Source organism: Hesperophylax consimilis, chromosome 11 (assembly GCF_061612785.1).
Source record: "Hesperophylax consimilis isolate HC1 chromosome 11, BYU_Hcon_1.0, whole genome shotgun sequence".
NCBI classification, from domain to species: domain Eukaryota; kingdom Metazoa; phylum Arthropoda; class Insecta; order Trichoptera; family Limnephilidae; genus Hesperophylax; species Hesperophylax consimilis.
In genome coordinates, this window is record NC_142846.1 from 11,406,141 (window position 1) to 11,426,749 (window position 20,609).

Consider the following 20,609-nt stretch of genomic DNA (forward strand, 5'->3'; position numbering starts at 1 on the left):
TAGTTTGACAACGTAATAAGTGGAAATAAGTGTTTATAAAGCTCTATTAACAGTTTTATTCTCGTATTTATTTATAATTTCCTCGACGCTTAGTGTATGCTTTGGTGTACATCTTAAGTTTCGTTAAATGGTGTCCACCGGATGTTACGAACGCTTCGAATTTCAAATTAAAAAGAAAACTACTCCCAACTTCCGGTAATTTAATTTCAAAGTCGTTAACATAATATTATTTTCATTTTATAAGCGATGTGTTTACGATTAAATTTTATATGGTTAGGTTTTAATTTAATTTACGGTTGGAAATACAAAAAAAACTTTAACTAACAACCACGCCCTTTCCCCGCAGGGGTAGGCAGAGAGGAACAGCGGAGAGCGCCCTTGAGGTGATTTTGCATAAAAACGGCACTATACAAATCATCCAATTATTATTATTATTAAGTCCACACTTCTTTCCGCATTCATATGTATGCATCGTCTGATACATACTCCTCTGTTATTCCAACCCTTGACATGACCAGACTCAATTATCTGTAATTCCGACACTTGACATGGCCCGACTTAAGTATCTGTTATTCCGATCCTTGACATGGCCCGACTTAAATATCTGTTATTCCGACCCTTGACATGGCCCGACTCAAGTATCTGTTATTCCAACCCTTGACATGGCCCGATTCAAATATCTGTTATTCCGACTCTTGACATGGCCCGACTTACGTATCTGTTATTCTAACCCTTGACATGGCCCGACTCAAGTATCTGTTATTCCGACCCTTGACATGGCCCGACTCAAGTATCTGTTATTCCAACCCTTTTTTAAATTTATTTATTTATTAAGTTAAAAGAAATTTACATTTCACTTTCTTAACTTAAATATATAACATTAAATAAGTAGTTTTCTAATATTGTTATAATAACTTAAGATTAAAAAGTTTTTTTTAAAATACATTTATACTCTCCGTTTTAAGTTTATCTGGAAGGAGATTGTATATTTGTATTAAGTTTATTTGACATGGCCCGACTCAAGTATCTGTTATTCCGACTCTTGACATGGCCCGACTTAAGTATCTGTTATTCCGACCCTTGACTTGGACCGACTCAAGTACTCGTATCTGGTTCACGTCATATATTCTCCTTACATTCCTTTCTTCGTTCATTCGCTCCACATGCCCAAACCATCTTAGCGTTAATTTATTAATCTTACTCATTACGCTTACATCAGCCTTGTATTCCTTGGGAATCTCCACATTTCTCACACCATCATACATGGTTTTACCAATCCACGCCTCAGTAATCTCATTTCTACAGCATTCGGTGTATTTATCAACAATTTTTATTTGAAATTTTGACAGTTGACACATACATACATAGGGTTTGAACTTGGATATGGGGAGAGCTCCGAGAAATCAATTAAAATCAGTGGTGATGTGTGAAATTACGCTTAGTTAGTGAATTCAGATGGTGTTAAAAAATATTGTTAAATATTAAATTAAAGTGAAATATTATTGAACCGGTGAAGTGAAAATGATTGGACTCAGTGAGGATACGATTAAGTGTTGTGCGATCGCGGTTATATTATAAAATGTGTTAATTTAAACGTGATTTCGTAAACAGTTCAAACTAAATTACTTGTCTTAAAAACATAATAATAATAATAATTGCGTTTTAAAATAAAGTGAACGTATTTAGCAACAGGAAGTGTTTACCATATCGGTTAATCGAGCTAGGGAGGAATTAATAATTAACCAGATGGCGTACTATCCACAGAGACCGTAAACCAAAGAATCAAACAAATCATTAAATAAGAGTTTATGTAACTCTGGGATAAATCATAAGACTGCGGGTTCGAATCCTGACAGAGGTTTTAGGGAGGTACAATTTTATTTACAGAATTATTTAATTACTCTTCTATAGACATAGGGAGGAGACCACAAAACTGAGCAAATTGCAAGGACTTCGCTAAAAAGAGGAAGGAATGCCGAGAGAGAAATTAAACTAAACTGATTTAGCTATGTAGGGAGGAACCAAGTAAGCTTCATACTGGGATTGGGTAGTTTTTTATATTATTTATTAAATTCCAGAAGACCCTTTAAAGGACGGATGCAACCGTGGAACAGGAACAAGGTTTATAATACCTGACATGCGGCCGGAACAAGAGGCACAGAGTACAGTCAGTCGAAAGGGAGGGAGTTTTGCTAGTGTATGACCGCCCGAATAAAAAGCGATCGGATGCAACCAAACAGAACAAAAATGAATACTTATCATCTGTTATTTGACTTTCTAATTTACAAATTGGGATACAAAAGAACAAATCTAGAGTCAAGAGGGAGATGGTAATCTCCGAAATAAAACTACCAACCGAACAACTTTTCTCAACAGGTCCCTTTTCGTGAGGTAGGCAGCCTCATAAAATTAAATGCCCAAAATCAAACCAATTATCCGTTTATACCTTTTTTTATTTTTTTTTTAATATATTTTTTTTTTATTTAACAATTTTTTATATAAGATAATGTGTCCTTACTGGGGTACCCCGTTCTAAGGTCACATTTTACATGGTTATATGTTTGAAATAGTATAAGTACATATGTTAAAATACTACATAGAAAATTAAAAAACAATATTTAGTGAAAAAATAAACCTACCTGAGAGGATAGGTATTCAATAGAAGATACCCATAACTAATACACGAGGGAGCTAGTAACCTCATAAAATAATTACTGGAACTAAATATAAAAATACAGACAGTCCTCATCCAAAATTTGACATTTCGAGCAAACCTTACATATATCTCACATGATAATTGGCTGAATGGGTAAGCACACAACTTATCCATAGAAGCAGACATAATGTCGACAAGATCGTCATGTGTTATCTGTGTTATTGACCTAGAAAGGGATGTAAGTTCCCGACGACGTGGAATTTACAGCGTTTTCTGGAGGTGGCATGTAACTTGAGACCTTACGTGTCACATTTTCGCGACTAGATTCGTGACAAGGGATGTCATGGTTTTCCCCTTCTACATTCAGCAAAGTAGATTTTCCTGGAGGTGTAATGAGGTTGGGGCATTTTTGAAATTGGTAAGAAGACCTGTTTTTTTTTTATTCTGGCGTGAGAGTTGCCAATTGGAACAAGGGGAGACCCGGCCGATTCGGATATCCAGACACGTAGAGATCGATTGCCTTATTCTAATTATCATCCATCAGATTTGTTTGGTAAGCGGAGGAGCCAACTTAGCTTGAACAAATTCATTTCCGTTTCTCTCCTTTCCCTTCCAAAATATACATATGGATGGCGCCGACAACTAACACCATAAATTTATCGTATATATTTCACATGTATATAAAATCTAACACTTTATCATACCCACATTACCCTACGACAGGTAGAATCACGTAGCTAGTTGGGGAGCAGGCGAGACAGAAAATAAGGTTTATGAAATGGCTTTAAAACACAGCGGTAATGGATTCAACTCACTCTATCTCAAAAGAACCGAGGGATACCACATACATACATAGATAATCAGGTTTCTATACCGAGAAACAAAAAAACAACATAACGTTCGGTGAGACCTTTTTATACTGAACCGTCACGTGAAATAATTACGTTCAAGGTCGTAAAACACGTAGACAAACTAGGATGCACACACTTGAAAAGGTGTGTAATCAAGAGAGAGAAGCAAAGGCTTGTACAGACGGCAGGGAGGATATTCCTACCCCGGATATACATAATCAAAGCCTTATGGAAAAGTTACCTATAGAACTTAAAGAAAATTCATCGCAGAAAGAAAAGTTTGAAAAGTGCAGATCATTACAAGTTCAAAATCTCCTACTTACGAACCCCTTGCCGGATGTTTTTTTCTTGCGTAAATCAAAACATGCGGCTTGGGGTAAGCGGGATTTTAAACCTTATCACGTAAGGAGTGTTTTTGTTACCGACCCGATTCCAAATATCACACGACGTGGTGCATCGTCATGAATTACGAAGATTTGTAGGTCACTTTGTCACATTTGAATTTAGTGAAATGATTTATACTGTGTTAGAAACTCATTTCTTATCTATCCAATGTTGAACACGGATAGTAAAAAGGGATAAAGAATTATAATTGTACTCAATGCATTGTATATTTTATGAGCGATGAAGCAGATTTGTCGCTGAGCGAATGTGGTTCTAGTTTTAGGGTCACGCATCACAGGTTTGATGAAAAGCGGGTGTATGCTTGATGTTATGGAGACACCTGCAGGTTATTTTCCATATGAAGCATGCTTTGTTAATAACTGGGGAATATATAAGAACTTAATTTTAGAAAGGGGTGGGTAGGTTGGCATATTACTCTGCAGGCTATTTTGCTCGGTTTTTTTTAACAAACAGATATTATCTGTAGAGTCAATTTGTTCGTTGTACAGAACAACGGTTAGGTTTGTATCTGTCTTACCTCACAAAAAAGTGAGGTAGCAGTAATTTTTATAATACATTTGACTAATAAAATACATGTTTTTTTCATTATTAGTCATTTTAGTTCAGTACTTAGATGAAAAAACCTAAAGCGAGCCATTTTTAAAACTTTTATGTTTGATTTCAAAATTTTAATATTTGAAAAATTGTATGTTATTTCTAATCAAATTTGTAGGCGTATATTATCACCTTTTCAAAACAATTATTAGTTTTGGGATACATTCAGAAATATCCCATTTTTTTTAAATGTACTGAGAAGCAGAAATAAAGCGAGAAGTCAGTATGCCAGAGGCTTGAAGGGTTATATATAATTCTCAAAAATTGATTTTGCACTGTATGTCTATAATAGCCAGGTAACATTATATGAGGTAAAAATTGTGAGGTGCATTTGACACCGTTCTATTTGTACAAAGAACGTTACCTTTAGCGGTGCTGCCAAGGTCTGGTATCTGTGAGAGGATATTGTGTCAGCGCTTTATTAGCAGCAGACACATACCTGAACGGATGACGAACCTCCTGCTGGCACTGTTTGTGGATGCGATGGACTCTCTAGTTGCAGCAGCTGGTCCAGTTTCTTCACCACCTAGGATTTTTGCTGCAGAGTCTCCATCTTCTATCATCGTGTCACCTGTTCCTGTACTTCATTTTACTTAACTTAACTTCACTTTATTTTTGTAATATTAATATTTTTTGTAATACCTGGATCAACTGTAAAGCGCCCCCGAGGTGATATCTCACAAAAGCGGCGCTATACAAACTGTCCAATAAATAAATAAATACCTTTAAATTCGGTAAATTTAAATGATTCACCTCATGGAAAATAAAAATCTAGAAAATGAAAAAAACACCTGTTTTCTGTAGTTCAATAACGTCATTACAAATACATAATTCATTTATGAAGTGCTCCGTTCAACGAATTGATCTGCAATTGAATGAAACTACTTTTAGAGGCTTGGTCCTAGTTTGATCCATTTTAAATATTATCTTGATTCATTTACTTGCGCTGTCGGCATTCGGAAAATGTATTTTCTCACAACTGAGAATTTCGGCCAAATAGTCGCATCCATAAGTTTTTCGTATGTTGACTCGGGGGTCCCAACATTGAAAGCTCGATATTTGCCAAACTTAGTTTGTAATTCTTATGCCACTGCGTCAATACCACTTTGCTTGAGAAAAGAGATCACATCTTCGCAAGTTGTTGTTTTCTCCAGTCCTGTGACGAGAGCATATTTCGTTTTTTGCAGGCCTTTAATTTCAGCAATTTCGTTACTGCCCAATATAATTGGGGTTTTTTTCCATAGAGGCTGTGGTCCTTTATTTGCCTTTTTCTTTATAGATTTAAAGTCTCATTTGACAAACTATCATGACAAAGATATGACAGGGAAAGTGTTGAGAATAATTGTATTTATACAAAATATATGTATCTACCACCATGTATATATGTTACAGTCATAGTGATTAAATAGCTATTATACATAATGACTGGTATATATAATAACAAAATTGTTTAGAAAATGTGATAAATTAATCACTTTATCCGGATACTATTCATAATATCGGATCAAAGTTAGCCAAAGTAATAAATACGATCCAACTGACTTGTTACCCCCCTATCCTAACCTAGCCTATAATAACCCAGCCTAACCTAACCTAACCTATCATAACCCAAGCTTACCTAACCTATCCTAAACTAACCTAACCTAAACCAACCTAACCCAACCTGACCTATAATAACCCAACCTAACCTAACCTATCATATACCAATTTAATTTATATGGATTCAGAAAAAAAATGCTGCTATTGTTAAAAATATGTTGCACTGATTATATTATGTATTACTTGCGTCTCTTACTTTCTATAATATTTGTGTTTCATATATATTTTTAAATTAGAATTTTTATTTTTATTTCTTTTATATTTTAATCTTTATTTAGGTACTTATATGAAAATTAATGTGTCTTATGGCTGAGTAGATGTTGGTAATTGTTGTACCTATTTGTATATTAACTGAGTTATTATAACTGGATTGTTCTCACCTAAGTGAGATCTTCTGTAAAAACCCAGTATAAATAAATAAATAAATCATAACCCAACCTTACCTAACCTAAGTTATAATAACCCAACCTAGTTTAAATTTACTAAATTAAAGGCAAATTGAAATATAATTTTATAATCTTTACCTAAACTCACTTGTTTTATTACTTTATCCAAGTCTTCGAAGATATTATATAAAATTGCTAGTTAATGTGATTAATTCTGTGTCAATTATCACTTTGTCTAAATTGGGTAGACATTATAAATAATGGCTGGATAGTATATATAATATCCGGATTTATTACTTTGGCTGTAACATATATATTTATAGATGGTGGTAGATACTTGCAGTATCACCTTGGTGAAAGTCGTGAAATACCACCATTCGGAATCGAAGCGTTACTTTAAATGTCTTTAGCCGTATTTGGTGACCACATGTGAGTAGCCAGGTACTTTCCCACCTTCCTCTCCTCATTTCCTTCCACTCCCCATGCCTAAATAGTCCAAACTGTTTTCATCACGTAAATGAAAAAATAGAATTTATTTATAATACAACGCCCCTGCTAAGTCACCAAAATTAGGGAACCACTTTGAGTGACCTATGGCAGAGGTGTTGGTTATCCAACGAATGGTTCTCAGGGCGACGGTACCCATACGTAAATTATGTAATATAAAATTTTACAAATTATAATGTTTCGGGGTGTTTCAAACTAAATCACATTTAGATTTTTCTGAAACAGTCAAATTGTTTGAAATTATTTGTCATCCTACCAGTGACATCTATTGCGACGTGTTGTCAACTTTGTTTTGATTTCTGTTCTTGTACACTCTTCCCACTTCTAGTGACATCTATTGCGATATGTTGTCAACTTTGTTTTGATTTATGTTCTTGTTCCATTGGCACATTCTTCACACTACCAGTGACATCTATTGATACGTATTGTCAACTTTTTACCATGAATTGTTATGATTTCTGACAGTTCCGTTGACATATTCATTACATAACCTAACTTGCGTAGTAATGTTTTACTAGTTTAGTGAAAATAATGAATAAAAAACAAACCTATACAGCTTTATTTTAAATTAAATCTACCCTACAGGTTGATTTAAATCCCTAGGAAACATGAATAAATTACCAGGAACAGCGTTGAACTTGAAACAGGTTTGAAAATCAATATTATAAAATTATTTCCTTCCCTAACTATTGTTGTTTGTAGTCCATCTAAAATCCGGTAACAATTTTCGAGACTACTAGAAGCTTAGTTTTGAAGATATTCATTTAGTCCAGTGATTCCCAAAGTGGTCTATATCGACCCCCAGGGGTCTATGACAACCTGCAAGGGGTCTACGTCAGCGAAAAAAAAAATTGGGGGTCCATGGAATGAAAATGGGGGTCCACGATAGTGGATCTCAACATAAACTGATAGTACCTATTTACTTACACTATTTACCGACACTAAAAGTGAATCAATATTTTATGTTTTGAAGGATTACTTCATTGAAAAAGCAATCCCTTTATCAAATATAATGTCAGTAGCTACAGATGGAGCACCTGCCATGGTTGGACGTTATTGTGGATTTATAAGCTATTTAAAACAAACTTTTTGAGACTATTTTAGAATTTCTGGATACTAAAGATAAAATTTAAAAGACAATTTAATGAAGTGGAAAACAGACATCGCCCATTTAACAGATTTGCTTACAAAATTTAATATGGTTAATTTGCAGTTACAAGGCGACAGTCTAAATTTGATTAAAACAAAGTCCATCTTATCAGCGTTTCTTGCCAGAGTTAAACTAATGAAGCAAAATATTGGACGGGGCGAATTTTCCCAGTTCCCCAATTTGTCACAGACAAACTACCAGGAAGACGACGTTTCAACCTACGTTCAACATTTAAATGCCCTCTATTCAGATTTTGAAACTAGGTTTGAGGATGTTTTGACTATGGTAATACCACCGTGGATAATTAACCCATATGGTGACATAGAAGAAACGAATGTCATAAAACAAGAGGAACTGACTGAAATAAGTACAAACGAAGAACTTAAGGTTCAGTTTAAGCACGGATATCAGCACTTCTGGCTGCAAAAAAACATACCCGTTACTTATCCCGTATTATGGAATATAGCGAGGAAATTTTTAATTTCCTTTCCATCGTCATACCTAGTGGAAAGGGGGTTCAGCGCTGTTATCAATCTCCTAACGAAAAAAAAGAAACAGACTGGACATCATTAGCCGAGGAGACTTAAGATTAAACCTTACAAAATTGACGCCAAATGTTGATAATTTATTATTAAAGCATCAGGTTCATCCTTCCCACTAAAAATATTTACTTATTGCTTAGTTTATTTTATGTTACATTTATTTTATATAACAGATACAAAATTTTATTTTGAGTAGTTTTAATTTAAATTCAATTAATAAATGTATAAAACTGAACATGTGTTTTTACTTTAAGTTTTTAACACTAAACTTCACTACAGTTAGAAATTTACAAAAAATCAATATCAGGTAAGTAGGGGGTCTACCAAAAACAGAAAAACATGGCAAGGGGTCTACGACACAAAAAAGTTTGGGAACCTCTGATTTAGTCCTTAGTTACTTGCTCCTTTCCACTATTCTTTGCTGATCATTGATGTTACATATTTGCAATTAATATGGTATTGACTGCGAATCGTATATTTTATCGGCCTACATTCACCATTATTCAAGCAGTTTTATAGAAAAACCTAGACATAATTTATCTTGTTCAGGAAAAATACATTATCTATTAAACTACAAATTAAAGTATCTATTGAGTCACAATGTTTAGGGTTCAATAAAAAATCAGGTTGCTTCACGCTCGTATTGGGAATTTGTTGCTTACATGTTTATTGCCTATGATGGCTGCACCTGGTATCGGATCTCGCGTCCAAAACTGACCGAGACCAAAAGCCGTCAAGCTGACAGAAGCGTGTTTTATGAAGTTCTGGTGACCGGTTCCTCTTTAGATCAGGCAATAACGAGAAGAAATTATTTCAAATTGTTTTTTTTTTTTGCACTGTATATTTGTTATTGAGTGTAAATATGTATATGTACTAACAAACGCTACATGCAGGGATACTGGAGGGTCTAGAGTCGTTCATAATAATTAAATGTAGTAGAATTGAAATTTAAACAAATTTTGCACTTTCTTCCACTTATTTATTTTCACCAGGACCGGTTTCATTTACTAAGGACATTTTCAAACTGGTAGTTGAAATTCTTATGCTACGGAATTTATACAAACTTTTAATAAAATAAAATATCAGTAATCACAAACCTTTTCAATTATCTAAATTCATTTATACTCATGTGCATTAAAAATATCTATTTACTATGTAACATGCAAAAGTTGTTTAAATTTCAATTCTAATATAATGGAATTCCATCACAAATTAACAGTCCAAAAACTAGACTAATTAAATGTAGCTTCGTTTTATTCAAAAAAATTTGAATCTTGACGTGTACGACAGAGATAAACAATCAGTTTCCTTATACTGTCGTTGGGAAAGTGGTAGGGGCCCTCCAATGACCGGTCACTCTCGTCAAGAGTGTAGAAGAGACATTTAATTTCAACCTGAAAACTTTAAAATTACAATATCTTTAAAGATTGCAACTTTTGCCTGAAAAACACAAAGTAGTAGTAGAGTTATTCTCTAATATTCAATCTCTTCTTTTCAGTTTTTACTCAGGGCTGAAGTTAAGAAGCTTTACCGACAAATTCTAAGAACAATCCGAGAAGTGCCAGACGAGAAAAGCCGGGCGGAACTCCGACTTTGGGCCCGAACAGACTTTCAAAAGAACAAACACCACACGGATGAACTGGTCATCAAAATGATGATGAAACACGGCCAGCAAGCAATGAAAGAATTAAAAACTAGCCTAGATATGTGTAAATAATTATTTATTAAAATTGTACAAAAAACATTAAAATTAAATAGGTATACAAACATCATTGTGATTTAATTTTAACTAACATTATTATTAATACGTAATATTCTCTTAAGTATCATGAATATGGTTAGATTTAACTTACTTAATGGCAATAAACAATATTATTTCTACTCTTCTCTATTTGTGAAAAATTAACTATTGCGGGTGGAACCCTACATGTATTTTATTTCCAGCTTTGAAATATCCTATGATATTCTTCAACAATTCCTCGCTGGAAGAAAATTTACAATCTGCTCTTTCGTAGTGGCGCTAATTTAATTATTTTAGGCAATTTGGTTGGTTCAACTGTTGTGTATTAAACATCGAGTGTTGTGTACAGATTAAGCGATGGTTGGTTCAATTACACCAGCTGCTCCTCTGGGGAACACACGCAGCATGTCTCCTACGTTTTTTTAATAATATTCTGCTGCCATTCTATTCTACTCTACATGCGCACTCTTAGAATGCTGGATATTTTTGAAAAATCTTATTTTTTATAAGTTTTTTTTTCATAATGATTATTAGATGAAAGGAACATCAAATTTTACAACAAATATCGGACGAAAATATTTCTTTAAAGGGACTGATGTCACATTTTGAGGGCTTAATATCAAAAAACGTTATCTAAAAAATCATACTAACAATTCTAGATCCTAAAATCAAGTTTTCTAAAAAAAAAGCGTTCATAATTTGAGATCTTTTTGTCGAAAACATTGTTTGACTTTAACCTCTTGCTGCATAACCTATCAAATCTATAAATAAATTAAAAAAATACATGTTTTATGTTAAAGTATGCGAAAAAAATTTGTTTTACTAAATTATATTTTTTAAGATTTTAAAATTTTTGTTACCTAAATCATATCATATAAAAATCATATTTGTTATTGTCAAATATCATTTAGGTAAAAAAATAAATTTATATCTGAAAAAATATAATTTGGAAAAAAAAAAATTTTTTGTAGTGGCCAGGTTATTAAGTTGTACTTATAGATATATATTTTTAATTTTTATGTAAATGGAGAGGTGTAAAAATTCAATTCAACCATTAATTAGCAATAATTTTCGATCAATCAGTCCCATTAGAGTTGTCATAGACCTTCCTCATATGAATGATGGTATCACGTGAAGCCACATGTTTCAAACCTTATATCTGTACCTCAGAAGTCAAAGGTCGGTTGTCCAATTTTTTGTGAAGAGTTATGTATGATACCTTATTAGTTTTTTTCAATATCTACACAGAGGTATAAAGACGGTTGTCCTACGACAATGTGAAACTAAGTTAGGTCAACATAAAAGCTCTGGTATCCCTATAATGTTCAAAAGAAAAAATTTACTATTTCCTCTCTCCTGAATAATTTCAAAAATGTGACAACCGACCTTTGACTTCTGAGGAACAGATTTATAAGTGTTATAAATAATTTTTCATTAAAGAACATCTAAGATACAATAAGAAGGGTCTCATTAGTGTTTCGAAAAAACTCTTACGTACAGGGTGGGGCAAAAGTAATCACCCGATGTTCTTTGGCTGTAATTTTTTTTTTTTATGTTAAACTTTGGTACTGCTTATTATTCCGCGTTCTTGCGGAAAACCGGTTCATGTCTTGTCGATTTGTATTCTGCGTTTGTTTACTTCACAAATGTCAAAACCCAATTGACATTAGGCGCCATTTGCAAAAGTTATAGCGTGTTCCAATAGGATGATTACTTTTGCCCGACATGTCTTGTCGATTTGTATTCTGCGTTTGTTTACTTCACAAATATCAAAACCGAATTGACATTTGGCGCCATTTACAAAAGTTATAGCGGTTTTCAATAGGGTGATTACTTTTGCCCCACCCTGTATAATAAGCATTTTTCATTGAAAATTTTAATTTATTTGTTTAGCAAAACAGCTTGCGTCAAAATCGGATTTATTGTGTATATTCATGTTGAATTATGAAAGAGGGACAGTGTTCAACGTCAAACGAATTTTTTTTTTATTGATTTGACTTGAAAATAGCTTGAGGCCTTTATGATCTCTGTTTGATGAAAAATGAAGAGCGGGAGTCGAAGTAAAATTTTGAATTTCCCGTATGTTTTTTGTAGATAATGTTTGATTTTAAGAACTAAAATTCTTTGTATGTTTTTTGTAGACAACATTGTTTGACAGTACGTCCTCGATTTGTGATATCAGGTGTTGAAGAGTCGTGCCCACACATGGTACGACGCACTGCAATTGCAGTGTCGACCTTACTTATTCATTTAGCCTTCGGATATTACCTCTACTGGGTTAGTTAAAGACAAAAATAAAAATTTCACTTTATCAAGTATGGTATTGTCTACTTATTGGCTTTAATAAAAAAACTTTTTATTTATTGAAGTTTCACGTCGGTAAAAAAAATAATTATATTAAACATGCTACTTAAAATAATATTATTATATAAAACAAGTGGAGACTTGGAAAGGGAAGATATATCACAATGAGATCAGAAAATTGGAAAGAAAATACATAAATCAATAAAAGTAACTAATCATGTGACCACAAGTCACTCAACATAACCTAAGAAAAATGAATTTGGAAAATGCACCCATTTGTCAATAAAACAATATGTTTTCTCAGTCTCAAGACATGACTTTTTACAGTTTAGAAATGAACATCTTGAAAACATTGTTTTTAATAGAAAAATAAATTATTTGAAATATTAGACACTGTAATAATCTTAAAAAATAAAATATAAACAAAAAGAAGAAAAGTGTAACTGAGTTGGAGATAAACTGACTCCATGATCATCCTATCAACCAGGGTTCAATTCTGGCTCCAAGAGCTTGACTATTAGTCTCAAGGTTCCTAACATTTCTTCAAAAAATAAAAATATAATTTTTATAGTCACTAACTTAAGCAAAGCTATTACAAAAGCTTTACAATATAATAATTATTTCAAATAAATAATATTATGTACCTAGTTTAAGTTAATTATTTTAATTCACAATACAAATGAATATACGCTACAGAACAAAATACAACCAAACCGCATTATTGCTTTAGTCAATTACTGAAGAAGCAAAGATATGCACTTACATCAAGGACGGTAATTTGCACGCTCTCAATAATCGCAATGAGAAAGTTGATTGTTAAGTTTGGTACCCTTTCATACTTGTCATAGTATACATTCATACTTGGTAAGATGTCTTTCGTTTTGAATTTGAATCCAATGTTTAAATGATCTAACAGACTAATCAAATTAACATTTAGTTTATGCTTTAAAACCTTTTTGTATAATTTTCGATTGCTCACTATACATATTCTGTTCTTATCACAGAAACCCAAAGATAGACTTGTCCTAACATGAAATCTGGGTATCATTTCGACCAGCTGGAAACAATCCATGTGACCATATTTTTGGCACCAGGGGGGTTTGAGAATGCTTTGAATAAACTACGACATCAGTTGTACGTTGACCGCCGAAGAGCACATAATGAAGTAACCAGATCTTGCACAGTAAAGTAAAGTTCGCTAAAATAAGACAAAGGTTTGCAGCGCAGTACATTGTTGGACTTTTCTAAGAAGAATCGGAATGTTCATTTTTAAACAAACCGCCTTGCGTAGCGACGCAAAAGATGAGTGAGTTGGTAAATTACAACACATTTGTAAAGGTGTCTAACTTTGCAAGTAAGTTTTTTAGGCAGCCAGCAATTTGCGCGCTATTATAAAAAGGAATAATGATATTACAATGCGAGTTGCACTGTCAGATTTATTTATTGACAAATCACAGAAAGTGAGACAGTCACGCCCCTCTTGGTTCGTTCCCCTTTCCCTGATTGGCTGGTTTATCAATATGAATGTTTATGATTCTTATAGTCTATGTAAAAGCCCAACTGGGCGTAAAACTGAATAAAAAATAATAGATCTTAATTTTATGCTAGCAATGATTCAGTTGTAATAATAAAGGAAATAAATAACAGTGAAAATTAATATTGACTAGCTCGTGAGGGAAAAAAATGTACGTGTATTATAACTCAAAAAATTGCCAAAGTTTCCTATAAAATAATGAAAAAAATCAAATGGCATACATTTCTCACACACAAGAGCGTAGCTATAGCATTCATGGAGGGTTTAAACCCAACGGAGACAAAAGAAGAAAACCTGACTATTCTAGTCACTATATTTAGCTATAGCCATTTGAATTATACAATAATACGCCCACCATCCCAAAAACTGGGCAAGTGTCGAATTAGTGAAAGCGGCGGATTATAGCGCATACATTCAAAAATGCTGAAAAATAAATACATGTATATATTTCATAAACGCAAACGAACACCGCTATCGATCTTTCGTAAAATTTCCATATTTTGGTTTAAACTTAAGGTGTTATGTTCATACTTGCAAGACTCCATTTTGTAAACTTATTTAAACAAAAAAACACGGCAGAACCTTAGAGTAACTAAGGCCAGAGCGAAATGAACAGAAACAGTTGCAAAAATATACAGAGGACTACCAAAATGTCCTAAAATAATAAACCCTAGTGACGGGTAAAATGGTCAGCGGGAGCTAGACAGCGGTTTAGTGACTGAGTGTGGAGTAAAATAATCCAACCTGTCAGTGTACAAAGCTTGGAGATCAAGTATACGTAGGCGGCGGATTACTGAATTTGACATACCAATATTGGCGAATAAGAGAGCTTGCTTTTGTGCTTTCAACTAGTAAAAATAACAGTGGATTATAATAGTTGTCGGATAATCCAGCTGTAGTTTCAAATCTGAATAGTGGTTTATCTCTGGGACGATTGTGAAAGCATGTTTTTCTAGTCTATAATATCTGGGAATTAAAATAATGTGGGCTAGTGCAGTGCGAAATGTGAAAAATTCTTTCTTGATTTATCATACTATAAAATAATTTCATATGTACAATATCAAATACAAGAAAAAAAACATCTACAAGGTTTAACTTAGTTGGGGAATTACTATCACACAATATTCTAAGCAGTATTACTACACCATTAAATTAGGTTTGTGTGGTGTAGATGAGAATACTTTCAGTTTGGCAAAGAAACAAACTTTGTTTGATTTAAGATCTATTGCTAAACCTATGCTCATAATATATCCCATTCTTTATTGGGCATGATAGCTGTTATCAAATTTTTTATACGAACTGAAAGATTACACGCTATTTTATAAAACAGAAAGAAATTTATAGATAGTACAACTAAACTAATCATTTCATGACTAAACACTTAAATATATAAATGCAAAAGCGTTGAATTCATTGGTACAAATAAATATTTTCTCTTATGTGTGCAAAAGGCTGGCAGTCTGGAAGTCCATAAACTGGAGTTCAGAGTTATACTGCCTAAAATTCTAGTATTTACATTACTAGGAAATCCCAGAATTTTCAACCCCTCACATCTATGTAATATGTACATATAAATAATGAGGACAGATTGTTTCATAGAATTTGAACAATTCATCAAATTTCAATGTTGATTTTCAAGTTCTGTGAAGGTTCTATTCAAGTTCTATTATTATATCATTATTAGCCAGTTGTTTCACAAAACTGAAATAATAACAGAACTTTGAAATTTGATGTATTGTTCAAATTCTGTGGAACAACCCGTCCTTAATGTTTTGAACTGGCTCCTATCAAAGTGTGAACTAAAACAAATGATATTTAATTGAATGGCAGAATGAAACCAGTCGTCTATTCAGAAATCTCAAGTTGCCACCACACTTTCCGCTTTTCCAACTCTCCGCCTGGCCAAGTAACAAAACTTAAAATGGACAAAGCGAGATGTAATATTATTACACTGTCTTAAATATAGCTAATGAAACTATCATTGTTATAAGTCGTTTACGGTACTAACTGTAAACTGTGACTTTTTACAGTTAGTATTGTAAAGTCTTCCACTACGCTTGCAGAACAAATGATTTTATTTAGAATTTCAGAAATACTTGTCAACACTGGAAAGGATAAATACTTGTGAATTGGCATACATGTGAGGCATTTTTACCGTAGAAATCTTTTTACCAATAATGTGATAAAAAACAGCTCTAATAGAGCGATTAATAAGTATTAAGCTGTTAGTATTGTTAGAGTTAATTGTATGTTAGTAAGTTTGTCAGATTGAAATGTAGACCTACTATCACAGATATTATCTACATTAGTAGTAATGTTGTGACTTAAGTCAATTTATGCAAATCATCATTAGTCAAATTATGTGAACGAATGTAAAACTAGTAAATTGTTATTTAAAATCACACAAAGTTAACCTAAGCCATCGTCAATGCTTGTTTGTTACGTTACAAAGTTTCAGAAGGATAATTTCCTTTGAAAGCGATGATTATACTAACTGCTTCCACAACATAGCTGAAAACACTATGACTAAAATTATCGTACCAATCAGCGTGATACAAAAACTCATATTTCTTACACTATTTGGCTTCATTTTGGATATGAAGATCAGATGAATAAAAGTCTGAATTATGAACTGCCCGTCGAATACAAAGCAAGGAAAAACATTCACTACTGCGAGGCCGATTGAGAACATAATTATGTACTTCATGGCTTTCTCAAACCCTTCCGGAATGCTCGACGGGAATAGTTTGGATTTGGGAATGTACTGCGATACGATGACCGTGTGGTGAACATCAAACGGATGACCGATGTACAGAACATGGGGTTTGTTCATCCGCTTGATGACCATCAGGCTGGTGGTGTTCTGAAGTATCGGCTTCACGCAGTGGTATTCCATCGGACAGTTGAATCCTTCCGTCAAATAACACTTTTCAAATTCACTCTCAATTATCCGTCTCACGGGCAAACACATGTGCTGCGGCAGCTCCACGATGCCGTGAGCAGGTTCCAAGTATTCGAAGCACAGGTTCTGCCCGTCACTCTTCTCACAGCATTCCAGCAAACCGCTGTTGGAGTGTTTAATCTGGACTGACTCGTCATATTTGTGTACAAAGTCCGGAGAAACACAGACTCCCCACTGTTGGGAAAGGACACCAATCAGGCAATCTTCCCAATCCAGCTTATTATTCACAGGACACTCGTTAATGTGGGTTATTGTATCCAGGTAATTCACTCCCTTAGGGCCGAACAATGGGGACTTGGATGATATTTCAATAACCTGAACACCTTCGTTAATTCGATAGGTATACCCAAAGAAAACAGGAATTCCCAGGAATAAGACGTAAGCCAATACCGCCAACACTGTATTGTGCCATATTCCGGCAGAGTAAACCCTTAACTTCCTCCAAGGGCTTAAAGAGTGCAACTGTTCCGTACTCATCACCACGAAAGCGATTGGAATAATGAATACAACATGAAAGCCAAAGTTTATCAGAGGGACGTCTTCTCTTACTGCAGCCAGAGCGTGACCCAGTTCATGGATGACACTACTTAACACGAGTGAGAAGAGATAATAGCCAAGATCCTCGGCTGGTAAGTTTACCCCGGGAATGGCTGATTCAAGGATGGGTCCTTTCCTCACGTACTTCCCGTCATCCGGTGTGAGGTAATCGGCGCCCGACTTTAGGACGATGCCGACAGCGACTGGCAGCAGAATGAGGGTCGTGTAACAACCTAAGCTGAACCATTGCTGTAAGAATCTGGGAGAATTCGATCCCCATTTGTACACAGTCCTGTTAAACGCCGCAGTATACCATGACATGTGCAGGAATCCAAACTTCAATCCGGTTCCTTCCAACAGAGCGAGGTAAGGGTAGTGCATGCAGCTCTGAAACAAGAAACATTCAATAACATCGACGCGGATATTGATAGGTTACATTCATTCATATTATCTCAAATACACACCTTGAAAAATGAATCAAAGAAGAACAAAATTCCATAAATTATAGCGACAACAATAAATAATGTTGCGAGATCCATCTCTGGGTATTGTTTTTAAAAGTATTGAACAAAAAATATTTATTTGCAATCCATATTATTATTACGAACATTTGACAGATTAACCATAGATAAATGCCTCACTCGCATTGAGATTGTTTTGGCGAGAAACTAAAATTTTTTCATGTTTGGTAACCAAATTCCACTTCCACCACTGCCCGCTAAAACCATAGATAAAGGTCGACAAAACGTCAAAATAATACAGACTTTTTGGCTGAGTACGCATGTGTCAATTGTCAATTCCATGTCTCTTATTTCAACAGTAAGTTGTCGTTTTCAACGATTCAAACAAGCATTCGTGAAATGTGAGTGGTTTATTTATGCGTGAAATGATTTCAAGAAAATAACAAAATGCGTGTTGCTTATTTAGCGTTGTTAGTTATCTTCCACTTGACTGTCAACCATGCAACCTTGCTGGCCGACACTCCGCAGAGCGAGTACGTACCCTCGGGCCCCCTCGTCAAGTGCAACTTCCTACCGATGCAGTTCATTCAGTGCGATTTGCCGATCGACCACAAGGGCAACAAAACGGCGAAGGAAGAAGCAGGCCATGGCTGCATCAAATTCGGTGGCGCCAAATACGAAGACGTTGAAAAAACTAAAGTACAATGTACAGTGTTACCAGACATTGAGTGCTTCGGACCTAGAACGTTCTTGAAAGATGGCTTCCCGTGTATCAAATATTCAGATCAGTATTTTACAACAACGTTGATTTACAGTATCCTTCTTGGATTCTTAGGGATGGACAGGTTTTGTTTGGGACAGACTGGTACAGCTGTAGGGAAGTTGCTCACTCTAGGAGGTCTGGGCATCTGGTGGGTAGTCGATGTGGTTTTACTCATTACAAATAGTCTTCATCCGGAAGATGGAAGCAATTGGAATCCATATGTTTAAGAATTATTCATTTTATGTACATATTTTATACCTAGAATAGTCGGCTGTTGGAGGCAGTAATCAAGCGGACAGTTTTCTCAAGCAAAAAAAATGTTTCCTGTATTCGAGCTTAATCAAAATATACAATAAGCTAAAGATTAATCAAATGGATACGGTACCTATCTTGCGTGTTATAGATACATTTGTTCTTAGCTAAGAACAGGAATTTGTTTGAGAAGACTGTTGAAGTAATTAATAATAAGTAAAAAAACAATGGTAAAGTTGCCGGATTCTGCCTCACGCACTATGCAATATTTTTTTAAATAACACTTGATTTCAACTTAATTACTACAAGAAACAACCATTTATATTGGGGGAGATGGAAAAATATGCAAAAAATGAGGGTCTTAGTTTGGGTTATTTTAATAATTTATTCCTAACTTTCAAAGTTAACTTACGACAAACGTCAAATGATACAAATAAGAAAAAATGTGATGGTCGCACTTGAAATTTCGAACGTAGAAAAATGGAACTTTAATGCATCTTGTACTTTCTCCTCTGACATTAATATATAGTTGTTTCTTGTAGTAATTAAGTTGAAACCAAGTGATATCTTTTAAAAAATTGCATATTAAGCGAGAGGCAGAATTTGGCAACTTTACCATGATAAAATTTATTTGAGAAATTTTAACAATGCATAATTTTTATAAAATTACTTAGCTTTAAGATTTGATTTCAGTGAATGTTTTCTAATTATTGTACTTACCATGAATGAAGGATTGCATTATGCGGGATTTAAATACAAGAAATATGAACCTCTCAGACCGTTGTTTCAATCACTTCACCACAAAAGTATGACCCCTCAAATTAGACTCTATAAAATGACAACCTCATATGTGTACAGTAGAATCATTTAAAAGAGATTCTTGCTTGTGTAGTGGTGTCCTATATCGAGGACTTCTGCGGGAAGAGAAGGAACTGCGAGCGGATGTTCCAAACCAATTTGAACCAATTCACTTGTCAAGAGGTCAGATCTGAACAACTTACCTTTCAGCATCATCAGCACATGTACAAAATCCAAAGATACTTTCATGTTCCCCTACCACATTAATAAAAATATATTAACACGCATAAATGAGAGAGACCTTGGCGTGATTTTCGAAGCAAATCTCTTTTTCAGATCCCAAGTATTTGACATGTCTCCTCCACCAACAAAATGATTGTATATGTTCTTTTTAATGCGAGATCATTTACTAACGGGGTCGCAATACGGAGTACATAGGAAACCCTTGTTTGCAGTATCCTGGGATATTTATTTAATTTATTTATCTATTCACTTATACATACATACAGTTTATAGGTATACATATTGACATTGAGTGCAGGTAATACAGATAGATGTTCCATTTAT

General features: G+C 34.2%; 3 protein-coding genes across 3 annotated transcripts; 2 read left to right on the forward strand and 1 right to left on the reverse strand.

Annotated features, from left to right (window-relative positions):
• Nucleotides 1-7,188: 7,188 nt before the first annotated feature.
• Nucleotides 7,189-14,401, forward strand: LOC149419786 (LYR motif-containing protein 2). The gene is made up of 2 exons (XM_089637026.1): nt 7,189-7,645; nt 10,189-14,401. The coding sequence occupies exons 1-2, from the start codon at nt 7,607-7,609 to the stop codon at nt 10,405-10,407; spliced, it is 258 nt and encodes an 85-aa protein (XP_089493152.1). The 5' UTR covers nt 7,189-7,606; the 3' UTR covers nt 10,408-14,401.
• A 176-nt stretch (nt 14,402-14,577) lies between these two features.
• Nucleotides 14,578-18,369, reverse strand: S2P (membrane-bound transcription factor site-2 protease). Its single transcript, XM_089637027.1, has 2 exons — nt 18,233-18,369; nt 14,578-18,155 (listed from the first exon to the last, which is right to left on the reverse strand). The coding sequence occupies exons 1-2, from the start codon at nt 18,305-18,307 to the stop codon at nt 16,755-16,757; spliced, it is 1,476 nt and encodes a 491-aa protein (XP_089493153.1). The 5' UTR covers nt 18,308-18,369; the 3' UTR covers nt 14,578-16,754.
• Nucleotides 18,370-18,536: 167 nt separating this feature from the next.
• amrt (TM2 domain-containing protein 2 amaretto) lies at nt 18,537-20,011 on the forward strand. The gene has a single exon (XM_089637030.1). It carries the CDS (start codon nt 18,677-18,679, stop codon nt 19,217-19,219), a length of 543 nt encoding a protein of 180 aa, XP_089493156.1. The 5' UTR covers nt 18,537-18,676; the 3' UTR covers nt 19,220-20,011.
• Nucleotides 20,012-20,609: the final 598 nt, after the last annotated feature.